Source organism: Electrona antarctica, assembly GCF_951216825.1.
Source record: "Electrona antarctica genome assembly, chromosome: 2".
Classification (NCBI taxonomy): Eukaryota; Metazoa; Chordata; class Actinopteri; order Myctophiformes; family Myctophidae; genus Electrona; species Electrona antarctica.
This window is the reverse complement of record NC_136807.1, coordinates 7,952,542-7,967,836: the sequence shown is the minus strand read 5'-3', so window position 1 is coordinate 7,967,836 and position 15,295 is coordinate 7,952,542. Positions and strand designations below refer to the sequence as shown.

At 41.8% G+C, this 15,295-nt stretch overlaps 1 protein-coding gene across 1 annotated transcript; it reads right to left on the bottom strand.

Annotated features, from left to right (window-relative positions):
- Nucleotides 1-270: 270 nt before the first annotated feature.
- On the bottom strand, nucleotides 271-15,295 carry LOC306939161 (uncharacterized protein). The gene is made up of 6 exons (XM_079523672.1): nucleotides 15,177-15,295; nucleotides 12,901-12,999; nucleotides 12,469-12,579; nucleotides 11,606-11,696; nucleotides 11,390-11,477; nucleotides 271-504 (listed from the first exon to the last, which is right to left on the bottom strand). Exons 1-6 carry the CDS (start codon nucleotides 15,190-15,192, stop codon nucleotides 400-402), a joined length of 510 nt encoding a protein of 169 aa, XP_079379798.1. The 5' UTR covers nucleotides 15,193-15,295; the 3' UTR covers nucleotides 271-399.

The following is a 15,295-nucleotide window of genomic DNA, read 5'->3' as shown; positions in this document are numbered from 1 at the left end:
CGCCATCGGTGTATGAATGTGTGTGTGAATGGGTCAATGTAATGCACAATCTATGTAAAGCGCCTTGGATAAAGGCGCTATATGAATGCACCATTTACCATTTTAAAAGTGTGTGTGATTGGCATGTGCACCTTGACCACACTAGAGCAGGTTGGTGGAATCAGACAAGAGAAGAGAATGGGACAAATCCAACGTGTTCCCGATGATTGAAACTCACCAGGCGCCCAAACATAAGCATACGGACGCTGATTGTTAATGAATGCAGCCGTTCTCACACTACACGCTCGCTCCACTAGCGCACGTTTTGCCAATTAGTTGGGGGTCCACTTGCAGTATCCTCACGGCCCACAGCATGAAGAACCATTATTTTGCTCTAGGTGGCGTTTGTCCATTGTCCACTCACTCACCCAGCGGTCTCCCGTTCATCCACAGTCCCTCGTACGTGACTCCAGAGCAGTGGGCCATCGTCCCTTGTCCGTTAAACAGATTGTTACGCCACTGGCCCTGAGCACAGAAACAGCACAGTGACAAGAGTTTTACTGACATGGCATTATGAAGGGTGTTATATTGCATCTATTGGGATTCTGTTGATTAACTACTTAAATCATTGCTTTGTTTCATGTCAAGATATAAGATGTTTATACATTTTTTTGTTTAGTGCACCACCCACTTCAAATCAATAGCAGCATTAACATACATAGAAAACAGATACAGCAGCATTATGCCATAAATGGTTAGGTCCGTGACCGTCCGTCATAAGTCAAGTGTGTTGTCATAATACATAATACAGTACATCTTAGGATCTCAAAATAAGAAGTTAAGACAACAAGAAACCAACAATCCGATATTGCATTTGCCCAATCGCACATTTTGCACTTGCCATTGTAAACACGGTGAACAGTTTGTGTGAAATACCGGTAGCAAAAATAGCTGATTTAGTGCAGTGTAGAAGCTCACGTCTCAATGTGACACGTTGTGAGCTTTCCCTTTTGGCCCATTTTCTCCAAATGTTTGCCCGTTACAATATGCCCACATTACAATATGCCCACATTACAATATGCCCACATTACAATAGCGACGCTAGGCTTAACTCATTTTGGGCGGGAACCCCTTTTGGTGTTAGCATTATGTTATGCTTTAGCTATTGAAAAATAGCAGATCTACAAGCTCATAGCGCGCCACCGAGTGGCGCGCTACGAGCTTGTAGGTCTGCTATTTTTTGAAAAAAATCTAAGAACGACTGACATAGAAACATAGCTTTTTCAGAAAACTGTCAGGATGTAGAAGACATTTTTAGAATCTGATCTCAGGTCAAAATGGGTTAATGTGATTAAACATAACGTCACGTGAAGAATAAAACATCACTGCCTGGACTGACAGGCTCTATTAATTATCCAAATTCCGGTACAGGAGTCTAAAGGGTGAGCTATATTGACTGCAATCCTGCTCCGAGGCCTTCGCTTGTAATTTCTTGAGTCTGTGCCAGCTGAACTTTACAGGCTCACTGTGGAAATACCAAAGATTGTTATGCATTCACACTCGCAGCAGCCACATTAAATCATAGTCAAATATTTACATGTTGCCAACGGTATAACCTACAGAGCTTAACCTTTTTACATCATTTACTCTGCCTGAGAAGAATCGGTCTAGGGTCCTTTTTAAGGGAGGAAATCATGCTAAGGTTTACAGGAAGAGACAGATAATATGAAAATATAAATATTACACACTACAGTGTAGCTGTCAGGCATGTATATTGTGCCTGACAAATCTCCATATATAATCTTTTAATGTTTTATTTTTTTGAAAACGAATGCCCTACAAGCTCACAACGTCTCCTGATTCAACGCGTTGTGAGCTTGTAGAGTTGCTTGTAGAGTAGGTCTGTCTCTGGGTTTTTAAATATTTAACCAATGAAAAGTATTAACAAGGGCTTGTGACTAAATATTTACTATATTGGATCCAAAAGATTCATTAAAAATGAATGTAATCTTCTACAATCCTGGGCGCTACACTTCACCTGCCAAAATGGGGGGCAGCGGACTAACCTCATGCTTCCACCTATGCATGAGGAGTCCAAAGCTGCTTCTTTTCACCTGACAGGGGAGAGTTTCCCCGGACGGACGTAACGCATGGAAGGAACACGTTATTCCTTTCCCCTCCATCAGGTGCCCAGGCTGGCCAACAGGGGGAGGTAATTTAGAGACCAGGATTACTGCATGTTTTTTTTGTGGTCCAAAAGATTCATTTTTAATTAGTAGAAAATAAACAAATCAAAAAGTATTAGACATAAAAGCTTTCTGCCTGACAGCAGCAATATAGTATTATATATTAACCCATTTTGGGCGGGAACCCCCAACCCCCGTGTTTAACTAAGCATTATGTTATAATTTAGCTATTGAAAAATAGCAGATCTACAAGCTCATAGCACGCCACAGAGTGGCGCGCTACGAGCTTGTAGGTCTGCTATTTTTGTAAAATCGTGAAAATGCGGCACACATCTTTGAATATATATTCTTTTCAGAAGACTTTTTTTTATTTCGACGTCAGGTCAAAATGGGTTAAATGCAAGGGGCCAGTGAGGCGCTCCAACGTTGAAGCACTGGGCCCTAGTGGTAAGAGGCAGGACTGCAGGCGGACCCGTGGATTCATGACGAGGAAACCCCGTGCAGCTGGGCTTTAACATGTAGTACCATCACTCCCTACGTCACCCCGGACCTCAAATTTGAGGTCCAGAGGAGGTACTTCCGGCAGTCTTCCGGGTGCTTCAAAACGCCACTGAGCAACTTCATCGAAATGAATAGCTTGGGGGCGGGGCTAGTGCTCCAGTTCGGTCTCTATCCTTTATGGTTAAATGCCATGTACACTATAATATGCGGAACATGTACAGAGCATGGGTGTTCATGAGCATGTTCTCTATGATATGTACACCTATCGCGCAGACAGCGCTCTATCTATCGCCATTAAGGAGTCTTCAGTCAAGTGCAGTCCATTGAGAAACATGCAGCCGCACATTCCCTGAATAACTAAAGGAAAGCCACACTTCAGAAAAACTGCTGAAGCTTGCACATCACTTGTAATGTATGCAAGGGGAAGGGTGCGTGTGTGTGTGTGTGTGTGTGTGTGTGTGTGTGTGTGTGTGTGTGTGTGTGTGTGTGTGTGTGTGTGTGTGTGTGTGTGTGTGTGTGTGTGTGCTCGCGCACGCTGTTTCTTATATGTGCATGGGTGCATTTATGTGTGCGTGAACTGAAGTGGGGGATACTATGGAGGGGTAAAGGATAGAGAGAACACGGGAAAGAGTGAGTAGGTAAGACAATGAATGAGGAAGAGGGGAGAAGGAAAGTGAAGAAGAAAGAGAAAGGGAGAGAGAGAGAGAGAAAGAAAGAGATAGGGAGGGAGACTGTCAAAGTCAAACAAATTCAGAGGGATCAATGCAGACTTTGCCTGGCGTATCCCAGGGAGCAGCAGACTCAAAGCTCTTCAAGCCTGCACATCAAAGTGGTGACACGTCCATTAGAATTTCTAATTCTGATCGCATCGACAAGCCTAGGGCTAAGGCACAGGCAAAAAAAATTATGTGCAGAGGAAAATCTAGGCCACTGATGAGAGAGAGAGAGAGCGAGCGAGAGAGGCAGAGAGAATGAGGGAGAGACAGAGAGAGAGAGATATAGATAGAGAGAGATAGAGAGACTTGAGGAGTGGAAGGTAGAGAAACATTTTACTGAACCAAAAAAAAAGGAAGTACGAGTCATCCTGAACATAACCTTCAGTTATCACACCGGCCCTCTAGTGTTGTTGGAAAAGAAAAGAAAAAAAAAGTTTAACCAATTCTTGGCGGGAACCCCTTTTGGTGTCAGCATTATGTTATGCTTTAGCTATTGAAAAATAGCAGATCTACAAGCTCATAGCGCGCCACCGAGTGGCGCGCTACGAGCTTGTAGGTCTGCTATTTTTGAAAAGTCGAAGAACGACTGACATAGAAACATAGCTTTTTCAGAAAACTGTCAGGAGGTAGAAGACATTTTTAGAATCTGATCTCAGGTCAAAATGGGTTAAAACACACACTGGCAAAGTTCGCAGAAAGGTAAAAAAGATAGTTTGTGTACATTTCTAATGCCGGCCTCGCAAAATAAGAGAATAATGTATGGGGAAGAGAACTGCCTCGTCCCGTCCTGCCTTCATTAATGACGGAAAGTAGACGAGGGTCTGGGGAATGAGAAGTGGTTAAAGGACCCCCTGCGTGCATGGATTTGAATGTACAAAGTGAGCCTTTCCATCAGTACCTCCCTCCCCTGTATCCTACTCTACTGTATAAGCTATTTGAAGCTGTCCAACTGTCTGTAAATGGTAAATGATGCATTTAGCACCTTTATCCAAGGCGCTTTACATAGATTGTGCATTACATTCACCCATTCACACACACATTCATACACCGATTGCAGCGGAAGCCATGCAAGGTACCAACCAGCACATCGGGAGCAATTTGGGGTTCAGTGTCTTGCCCAAGGACACTTCGACATGTAGACAGGAGGAGCCGGGATTCGAACCGCCGACCCATGGATCATTGGACGACCTGCTCGACCTGCTCTACCTCTTGAGCCACAGTCGCCCTGTCTCAGGAGAAAAAAAAACGTGTAGGCTTCCATGTGGATGTCTGACGTCACGTCAGAGATCAGTTGCGGGATCTGAGATGAATTCACAAAAATGTGAAAAGAAGTTAAAAAAAAATGATGTATCCACAATGTGAAAAATATTGATGGTGCTCATCAGTCAAGTGGTTTGTTGTGAGATTAGCTGCGAACATACCCATAAAAAGAGTTGACAAAATCAGTCAACTCTTGGAAGTCGCACTTCAAACCTACTTAAACGGGAGAGGGCTGGGATAATGAGCATGAACTCACCTCAGCCCAGTCACTATTATTCCAGTACATTATCACTATCTGGTCACACACTACTGTCCACATACTGCTAAGTGAAAACACAGGGACATGTGTGGGGACAGCAGACGACCAACCGTCTAAGGCACTGGGTCCCAAACACTGGGTCGGGAACCATTTGTGGGTGGTGGGCACATTTCTTTTTTTCCCCTTTTGGTTTCCTACATTTTGTTTTTAATCATCATCATTTCAAAACATTTTCAAAAAACATTCCCAAAAAAAGATTTCATGAATCTTAATTTAATTAAGGAATCAAAAGAAGAATCCAGAAGAAAAATCTAAGCAATTCCACAAATTAGAAAACAAAATGGTGAAAAGAGCTGATCTACGAGCTCGAAGATCTACTATTTTTAACTAGATTTTTTCTAACTCACATTTTTCTTTTGGGTCATGAGTTAAAGAGTTTGGGAACCTAAAGAAGGCAGGTCAGCAACACCATAGCGGCGGCATTGTAAGTAAACGCCTTCTCTTTCCATTTCTCCACAGCCTCGGGCTAAAGAAACGCTGGGACTCAGGCCTGGCGGATTTCATTCATACCCTCATTTCCGCTTTCATAATAATCAATAAGCAGGCTTTTAATTTGTTTGGAGGGGGGGCTATGGAGGGAGGGAGGGAGAGAAGAGTGGGAAATCTGTGGGATTTACATCTTAACCCATTTTGACCTGGGAACGATTGTGCAAATGTCTTCTAAATCCTGACAGTTTTATTGAAAAAGCTATGTTTTTCTATGTCAGTCGTTCTCAAACACTTTCATGTCACTTTTCACAATTCTTCAAAAATAGCAGACCTACAAGCTCGTAGCGCGGCACTCGGTGCCGCGCTATGAGCTTGTAGATCTGCTATTTTTCAATAGCTAAAGCATAACATAATGCTAACACCAAAAGGGGTTCCCGCCCAAAATGGGTTAATCTGCTTAGCACTGATTTATACTTTGGTTGCGCGGTGGTGTCACGCACTGAAAATATCAGATCTACAACCTTGCAGCGTGTCACACTGTGCCGCGTTGTGAGCTTGGAGATCTGATATCTCCGGTGTGCGACACCAGACTGCAGCTGAAGTATAACTCACCCATTAGGCACTTTCCTCTCCTCCGCCCAGCTAGTGGCATGGCTGCCGGGGTTGAAGGGAATGCATGCTGTCAGGAGCTGCCTGCCAGAGAATCAATACTTGCCTTTCTCTAGATCTCTCTCTCTCTCTCTCTCTCTCTCTCCGTCTCTCTCTCTCCCTCTCCATCCCTTTTTTACCCCCTGCTTCCTTAGCCACAGCGCTAGGCTCCCCTGCCAGTTCAAAATCAATGAGTCCTGAAACTGATTACGGGGTTCAAGTTCAGGTCAGGGCTCGGGTGGAGTTTGTGTTCAACATTCTGATATTAGAAGGGAAACATCACGATGTTCAGCGTGGAGCTACGGTAACGTTATGCTCGCAGCCATACGATAACCACATGAAATACGCCATATGGAACATGCTGAAAAGTTGTAGCTCCGTCGTGTCACTGACTAACCGTAGACCGTAAAAGAAAAAATTTGGAAAGGCTCACCAGTGACATCTTGCATTGATTTTGAAGCCTCAAGTTTGGCAACTTGACCATTGGCATGGAGCGTCGCAGTCCCGCCCTCTTTCATGACGACGACAGGCCCCATTCATTTTTCCCATAGTCGTTTCAAAAAGTATTTATTTAAAGACATTTAAGCCTCAGTCAAAGCCAACTCTTGTTGTGACAAATCATGACAATAAACAACGTTTTGGGCTGATCAAATAATTAGAAAGAAGAAAAACAAACACAAAAGTGTTGTACCCTGCCCTTTTTTTTCTTGTTTCTTGTTCTCATGTTTATTGTCATGATTTGTCACAACAAGAGCTTTTTGACCTGAGATCAGATTCTAAAAATGTCTTCTACATCCCGACAGTTTTCTGAAAAAGCTATGTTTCTATGTCAGTGGTTCTTCGATTTTTCAAAAATAGCAGATCTACAAGCTCGTAGCGCGCCACTCGGTGGCGCGCTACGAGCTTGTAGATCTGCTATTTTTCAATAGCTAAAGCATAACATAATGCTAACACCAAAAGGGGTTCCCTCCCAAATGGGTTATATAAATACTTTTTGAAATGTCTATGGGGAAAATGAATGGGAAATTATTTTCCGGGCCCTGTTGTCGTCATAAATGGGGGCGGGACTGCAACGCTCTATATTATACACTAGGATTTTGCCTCTTTGCAACCAGAAGTGACCATATTTGGACGAGAGGATGCTCCGCCTCTTTCCTTATTACTCCCGTCTATGGTAGTGGCTTATGCCAATCACAACATAGCCACGCCCCTAAAGCATACTCTGTCTCTCGTCATTTTACTCTAAATGGGGCCGTGGTTGTTTCAACTTGTTTGTTTACAGTGGTAATAAATAGAGTACAATTAGTATTTCCCATAGACTTCCATGCAGATAGAATGCAGATATTAATGACTTATGCATTGGCTTCACTTTTCAGGATGAAAGCTTCCTATTTGGGTAAAAAAAGAAAAGATCACACCTGTGTGAACTGAGTGGTGCAACTCCACTCTCCCCTCTCCCCCTAACCCTCCCCCCCCCCCCCCCCTCCTCTCTCTCCTTCTCTCTGTCTCTCATTAGCAGGCAACAGTGCAGCACTATCTCTCTCTCTCTCTGTGTGTGTTTCTGGCACAACAGCGCCACTTTTGCCCCTACTGCTACTCAGTCACATAGGTTAACGTCACATAGGTTAACACGGACATTGTGGTTGCACCACTCAAAAAGAAAAAAGAAAAAACCGCCAGTGAATTACAATCCCTACTTCATGCTTTTCCATATCACCCTGGGTGACATTGACCTTGTTTGCTTTGTTAAAACAGCAATCTTACCCCCAGAAAATATGAACCACATTGGTTTAATGGCACAACCACATGGCCACGCCAGGCATGCATCATTCATGGACATTGTAGGAACAATAGAGAAAGGTGGAATTGTGTCCGTCAAAATGGGTTGTATTGTAAATATTGTGTGTAGACTATGATCATAAACAATGAATTCAAATATGCATTCATAGCACCAGTGTTTAAATCACATAAACCCTAACATATATGGGCAGGTTAACATTGTGTAAGAAATAGGCCAACCTTCGTCAAAAATAGTCGATCTACAAGCTTGAGGACTGTCTATTTTTTTTAGCAAAGAGATTTGGTAGAGGGGGAAAAAAGGAGAGAACCAAGTATAGACCCCTGGGGTACCCCGGTCAGTGAAGGAAATGAGCACAATATATACTACTACACAGTAAATAGAAGCTGTTGTCCAGTGGATGTAACAGTTGAGCCTGAGTTATACGTGGGCGGGAACCCCTTTTGGTGTTAGCATCATGTTATGCTTTAGCTATTGAAAAATTGCAAATCTACAAGCTCATAGCGCGCCACCGAGTGGCGCGCTACGAGCTTGTAGGTCTGCTATTTTTGAAAAATCGAAGAACCACTGACATAGAAACATAGCTTTTTCAGAAAACTGTCAGGATGTAGAAGACATTTTTAGAATCTGATCTCAGGTCAAAATGGGTTAAACGTGAGTGTATAGCACACCAAAAATAGCCATACAAGCTCAGCAATGTGTCGCGCTGCACTTGTAGATCTACCATATTGATGCTCAACACTGACACACAACCAAGCATACAGTCAATCGGACTTTGGTTGGTCTGCTGGAACATGCATTGCGTTCAACAAACTTATGCCAGGCCAGCGTTGACCAGTCCATCTCAAAACGGTTGGATATTCTGATGTGAAAAGCTGTACTATATTATACTAAGAATGCATAGTAAACGGTTGGATATTCTGATGTGAAAAGCTGTACTATATTATACTAAGAATGCATAGTGGGCTGGCTGTACTGTACTGTACATGTGTCTATGAGTAAGGATTTGTTCAGTACTGCATGTCTGCATGAATCTAATGGGGGACAGTCAGTCAACTGTCTGCAAAAAATATAGGAGGTCCTCAATAGAAATACAATTGCACCCCCTAGTGGCCTCCGGTGCACATTAAAAGCCTAATAACTCCAAGCAAAATGAGGGAAAGATCAAATGTAAAACCGAAACGTGCAATATTATTTCAGTCAGGTGACTTAAAGCATAATTAAATTAAGTTTTGAAGTATTTTTAGACTATACTGTAAGTATATCAGTACAACTGAATCTAAACAAGCACAGATGCCTTTCTACAGGCACTCTTGTCATGCTAGAAATGGAATGGAGGGATAATTTATACCCCATGGTAGCACAGAGGATAAATAAAGCTTTAGACTCTGTAATATATATAGACCACTAAAGTGGGCCCAAATAATGGATTCTGGATCAGACTCCGGCCCCGTTTCACCCTAATGTAAAAATGAGGGTGTAAAAAGATTGCCTCCATCATGATTCATGTGACGTCCGACGTATTGATTATTTCGCTTTTTTGATGATTCCACAGTTGCTGTATATGCTTCTCTTCATCGGTTGAGGTGGATTCCGGTGAGATACAATGTTACAGAAGGCCTTTATCTCGTTCAATAAGTCATCTGAAACCCATTTGAAACCTCTTTATATCCATGTATGAATGCATCCATCTGGCGTGAGCAGCTCATATAGAATCTTCTCTTCCATTAGTTCACGGGCCACTTTGTGCTTATGTAGGACCGACCATACAGTATTTCTAAAGTGTCTCGGGTTTATATCAGGTGTTAGATGTCTTTTCTTCTTAACCCATTTTGGACTGAGGTCGATTAAAAGAAAAAGGCTTCTAAATCCTAACATTTTTTCTGAAAAAACATGTTTCAATGTCAGTGGTGCTCAACCTTTTTCATGTCAAGGACCCCCAGAATTATCTCTATTGGGCCACGGACCCCCATCTCAAAATATGTAGTTCCAGGGACCCCCCAGAAGCAAATATTTTAGTTAAAAATGTTCGCTCTGAAATATATATTCAAAGATTTGCGCCACATTTTCACAACTTTTCAAAAATAGCAGACCTACAAGCTCGTAGCGCGCCACCTATTTTTCAATAGCTAAAGCATAACATAATGCTAACAGCAAAAGGGGTTCCCGCCCAAAATGAGTTAAATGATACACCCAGTCTTTATTTACGTCCATGGATGCAATCCATCTTTGTCAGAATGTGGTCCAGTGAAAACCAGACGGGCTCTAATAACGGCATGTCTTTCCCTGTGCGGTCGGCACTTGGAGGCCAGTCTGGAGCCCATGCTCCATATTTGGGGCAGCTGACCCCTTAGTCAGAGACAAGTGTGGGGAATATTATTCCTACAGTACTCTGAAGTCATCAATATAATAATGTTATCTCCATATTTGGGGCAGCTGACCCCTTAGTCAGAGACAAGTGTGGGGAATATTATTCCTACAGTACTCTGAAGTCATCAATATAATAATGTTATCTCCATATGTGGGGCAGCTGACCCCTTAGTCAGAGACAAGTGTGGGGGATATTATTCCTACAGTACTCTGAAGTCATCAATATAATAATGTTATCTCCACATTTGGGACAGCTGACCCCTTAGTCAGAGACAAGTGTGGGGAATATTATTCCTACAGTACTCTGAAGTCATCAATATAATAATGTTATCTCCATATTTGGGGCAGCTGACCCCTTGTCAGAGACAAGTGTGGGGAATATATTATTCCTACAGTACTCTGAAGTCATCAATATAATAATGTTATCTCCACATTTGGGACAGCTGACCCCTTAGTCAGAGACAAGTGTGGGGAATATTATTCCTACAGTACTCTGAAGTCATCAATATAATAATGTTATCTCCATATGTGGGACAGCTGACCCCTTAGTCAGAGACAAGTGTGGGGAATATTATTCCTACAGTACTCTGAAGTCATCAATATAATAATGTTATCTCCATATTTGGGACAGCTGACCCCTTGTCAGAGACAAGTGTGGGGAATATTATTCCTACAGTACTCTGAAGTCATCAATATAATAATGTTATCTCCATATTTGAGCAGAATTTGGGGGGACAGAATAGATACCGTGAGTTAGAGATTTTGATGATATTTTTAGCGCATGGCTTTTCAAGTGGCTAGCCGTCTGTGACAGGGTCACAATAGACCACATACTGATAATTGCCTCCACTTTTATTTTTTGTTTTTTTCCACTTGTGTTTTATTAAAAATGCAAAATTAAATACATGGGGCAGTCATTTAACTATATAATTATTATTATTATATATATATATATATATATATTATTTTGATTGCGTTCTAGTCTTAGTCAACTTTAGTAACTCTAGATGCATGCATAGGCTACAGACAAGAACTGTTGTAGTCAGCTGACCACTTCTGTGAGAAACCGTAAAAAGACTCTCAAAATCCTGCATTCCCATCACATTCCCATCAGCAGCACTACAGAGGCATGTAGCCTTTCAATCACACATCAGCAGATCAGACCAGACCAGCATGGACTGACCTCATACACTGATCCATCTCCAAAGCGCATCACTCCATGGCCTTGCTTGTGGTCCTGGATCCAACCTCCTTCATAATGATCCCCGTTCCTGGACCAGAATAGAGAAGGGGAAAAAAGAGAAAAAAGAAGCAGAGGTCTCAGGTCTCGCCACGTATGACGGGGACGTTACATTCAAGATATCTTAAGAAGAACTAATGGCCAGTGGCCACTTTGTACCTGTAGTGAATCTGACCTTCGCCATGCCTCTCGTTTTGATAAAACGACCCCTCGTACGTGTGCCCGTCCTTGTCCACGAGGACGCCATGGCCTGTTGGGAACCAAAACTAGAGTGAGCTGGTGTCAGGTTTGCCTTGACATTCAGGCTATATCATCATACATGTAGCTAGCTACTCTAATTAACTGTATTACTATTAACATTAATTTCTCTTGACTCTTGAAGTGGGCGGTCGTTCTGATGTAAAGAGAAGTCAGTGGCGGCGCGACTCATGTTGCAGCGGCTCAGTACTCTTTGTACACCTTCCATTTCATTGTCTAAGTATTTGTATACTCTGTACAGTGACAATAAATTGAATCTAAAACACCGGTGTTGGGTGAACTTTTTTTTAATATATATTATATGATATTATAATATTAGCAAATAATATAGTACTGTTAAAGCCAGGTGGTCACTGCTCCCACCTATTGTATGTTTCTGTGGCTTACACTACAGTAATGGTTTGAGTATGTGCATGCTGTACTTTTTCAGCCCATTTAAACATTAATGAATGTAATATCCAGCATCTTTTCCCAGCAGACATTTTGTAAACACAACTGAAGGCAATACAATTAATTTGCGAGTGTGCTTCTTTAGATATTACTGTGTGCCAGCATGAACAGCTCCTGTGCAGTCAACTTCATGACGGCACACAGAAAAAATGTAATGAAACATACCCGCAATTAACATTATTACCTTCAGCTGTGTTTACCTGTCACAATTAGCTGCTGTGAATAGACCAGTCCCGTCGTGGCAACTGTGGCTCCCAACCCGTGATGCGTGTCTCATCAAAAGATGTTGTAAAAGGATGGATACCATTACCTACCATCTCTTTGGCCAAAAGAGAACTGCCCTTCATATCTTTCACCATTGGCTCTCTGCATCACACCATAACCGTTCAGCTCACCTGCACTGAACTGCCCAGTGTAACGATCCCCTAAGAAGAGCACAACCCAAATCTATTTTAGCACCATGCAAGTCAAAAAGTGAAGTCGAAAACAGTGAGGATTAGTCGGTGTTTAGATCACGCCTTTTCCACCGGGGACCAGAGTTTTTGCGATGGTAAAGAGAAAATAAATAACATAATAATCCTAAATAGCTTTGATGTTCAGCGGCACAGCCTCCGTGCAGAAGCTCAGATCCACTTCTGGGTGCTGAACCACGATATCAGAAACAGAAATACTCTGTCTAGAAGCTACTGTATTGCATTACCATAATTGAAAACTCAGGGGGTTATTAATGAAATCGTTTCTCTTACCCGTCTTAGACCAGTATCTCAACCCATTTCCCTCAATCTCCCCACGGGTAAATTCGCCCTCATAGTAACTCCCATTCTTCATCAACAATTTGCCATTTCCTGGAAAAACAAAAATAATGACAAAACAAACCAGAATATATGATTGTAAGCATTACTTGGCATTTGGCTTTCTATAGCTGTGTGCAGTCAAGTTGATATTACAAAGTAATATTGCTGCAAAAGGTTAGAAAAACAAATAAAAACGAGACACACTGTATGCATGCCATACAGGTCTGTGCACATAGTGGTAGGGTCAACATGATGTCTGTGAATGGATTAATTAATTAACCCATTCTGACCTGAGATCAGATTCTAAAAATGTCTTCAACATCCTGACAGTTTTCTGAAAAAGCTATGTTTCTATGTCAGTCGTTCTTCGATTTTTCAAAAATAGCAGACCTACAAGCTCGTAGCGCGCCACTCGGTGGCGCGCTATGAGCTTGTAGATCTGCTATTTTTCAATAGCTATAGCATAACATAATGCTAACACCAAAATGGGTTCCCACCCAAAATGGGTTAAGGATTACTTCAAAGTATATGACCATAATTTGTCAACTGAATTAATCATACTGGTGAATAAAATATTACTGTTATAATACAACTTTTTTGCCTCCGCAAGAGCAAAGTGTTGGTGGTTGTGATTAAATGAATTACAATTACATACTGTAGCCTGCTTTAGGAAATACGAGAGCGCTGGAGCACACGCAGCGTGCTTGTTCGGAAATTCAGAGCAGTGGAGCTTCACTGATCCAAGTTTTAGAGTGCATGGAGTTTGAACAATGGAGACGGATGAAATTGCAAAATACTTTGATTGTAGCCCTAGTGTGATGAATTACCCAGCCAGCACCTATCGCAAGGCACCTGCCAATTGTGTGACCCAAACTTTTGTGTTTCCCTGGTCAATTGGTGATGACTTCTGCGGTAAACAGGACGTATTCGTAAAATCAGTCCACCGATCATTCCGGGCCCCTTTGCCCGGAGAGAAAGACGTCCGTGTGCATCTCGTGAAAAAGTGGAGATAATTGACTAAATACATGTTTTGTGCCAGAACTTTCACATGGATATAAAACTAGAGGACCATATTTCACTCCACGTCTTTGGAATTATTTAATGGGCGAGTACAAACGGAGCATTTATCACATTTAGGCCGCCAATTTGGAACCCGAACAGAAATTAACCTGGGTGTTCTATGGCTCAGTATGTGAAATACTTTGCAATGTATGTAACAACAGAGCCATTCTAGGGCTACTTTGATTGCAGCTTGTTTGGTAGGCTACTGTATGTAGCCTACTGTATGTGCTTTTCAAAGTGGGGTGTGGCGACCCCCAGGGGTCATTGAGGAGGTTCCCGGGGGTCCCCAGCCAAAATTAAGTAATATAGCATCAGGGTTAAAGGTTTTAACATTCTTTAATTCTGTTTTATAATTTAGCCATTTGAAAATAAATAGGACAGCTACAAGCTTACAGTGCTTTGCATCGCAATACATTGTGACCTTGAAACTTTGCTATTTTCGAAACATTTGGAAATATTATGAACATTTTTAACATAGCTCTTCTCTTATGGGGTCCTGGCATAAAGTCTTTTGTGGTTTAAGAACCACATAAACAGCAATAATAGCTTGAGGTACCATAGAAATGGAGTTCATGGACAGGTGTCGCCATCTTGTGAGGTTTTCAGCTATTACGTTCAATGAAAATGATGTGACTTTAGTTCTTTCTAGAATATACAGCCTACAGGTATTAAAGACAGTATTCAATATGCACCTGCACTACACATAACAAAACACAAAACGGGTAATAATATTATACCTGGGAATGGGATGAATTTCATGAGTTTTAGAAGACGTACCAACATCGCAACGTACTCACTGATATAAGAGTGCTCTGACTGCTCTCAAATTCAAAACCATTCCATTTGAAATCAGCAACCAAGACGTTTTGTAAATTCCTCTTTGCTGTTTACATGGTGGTGTCATTAAAGTGAATAAAAAGTGGAGGCTGGCAGATCTGTGTAACTTTTTTTTTATATAATTCAAATGTTTATTTTTCAAAGTAGTACATAATATAAATTCGGTACAATGCAGCAACATTTTGACAAAATTCCAGAACAGCATTGCAGTCCAAGAAACGAAACAGTTAAAAAAATAAAAACAAAGAAAGGAATCCTGGTTCCATCCAACTTCCAAGTCATGTTCAAGATATAGATCCAAAAAGTATATTACTAACAGGCTTACTCACCATTCTTTTCTCCCATAGTCCATTCTCCCTCATATCGAAAATAGCTGTTTGGGTAAACATACACGCCAAAACCTGCGGACAATAATTTGGATGATTTAATTACAGCATCACTGCAGCCG

Coding starts and splice junctions, on each gene's coding strand:
- LOC306939161 (XM_079523672.1), bottom strand. Junction 12,580..12,900: donor GAGATACTGGTCTAAGACGG/GTAAGAGAAACG, acceptor TGCTCTTCTTAG/GGGATCGTTACACTGGGCAG. Junction 11,697..12,468: donor CTCTTTTGGCCAAAGAGATG/GTAGGTAATGGT, acceptor GGTTCCCAACAG/GCCATGGCGTCCTCGTGGAC.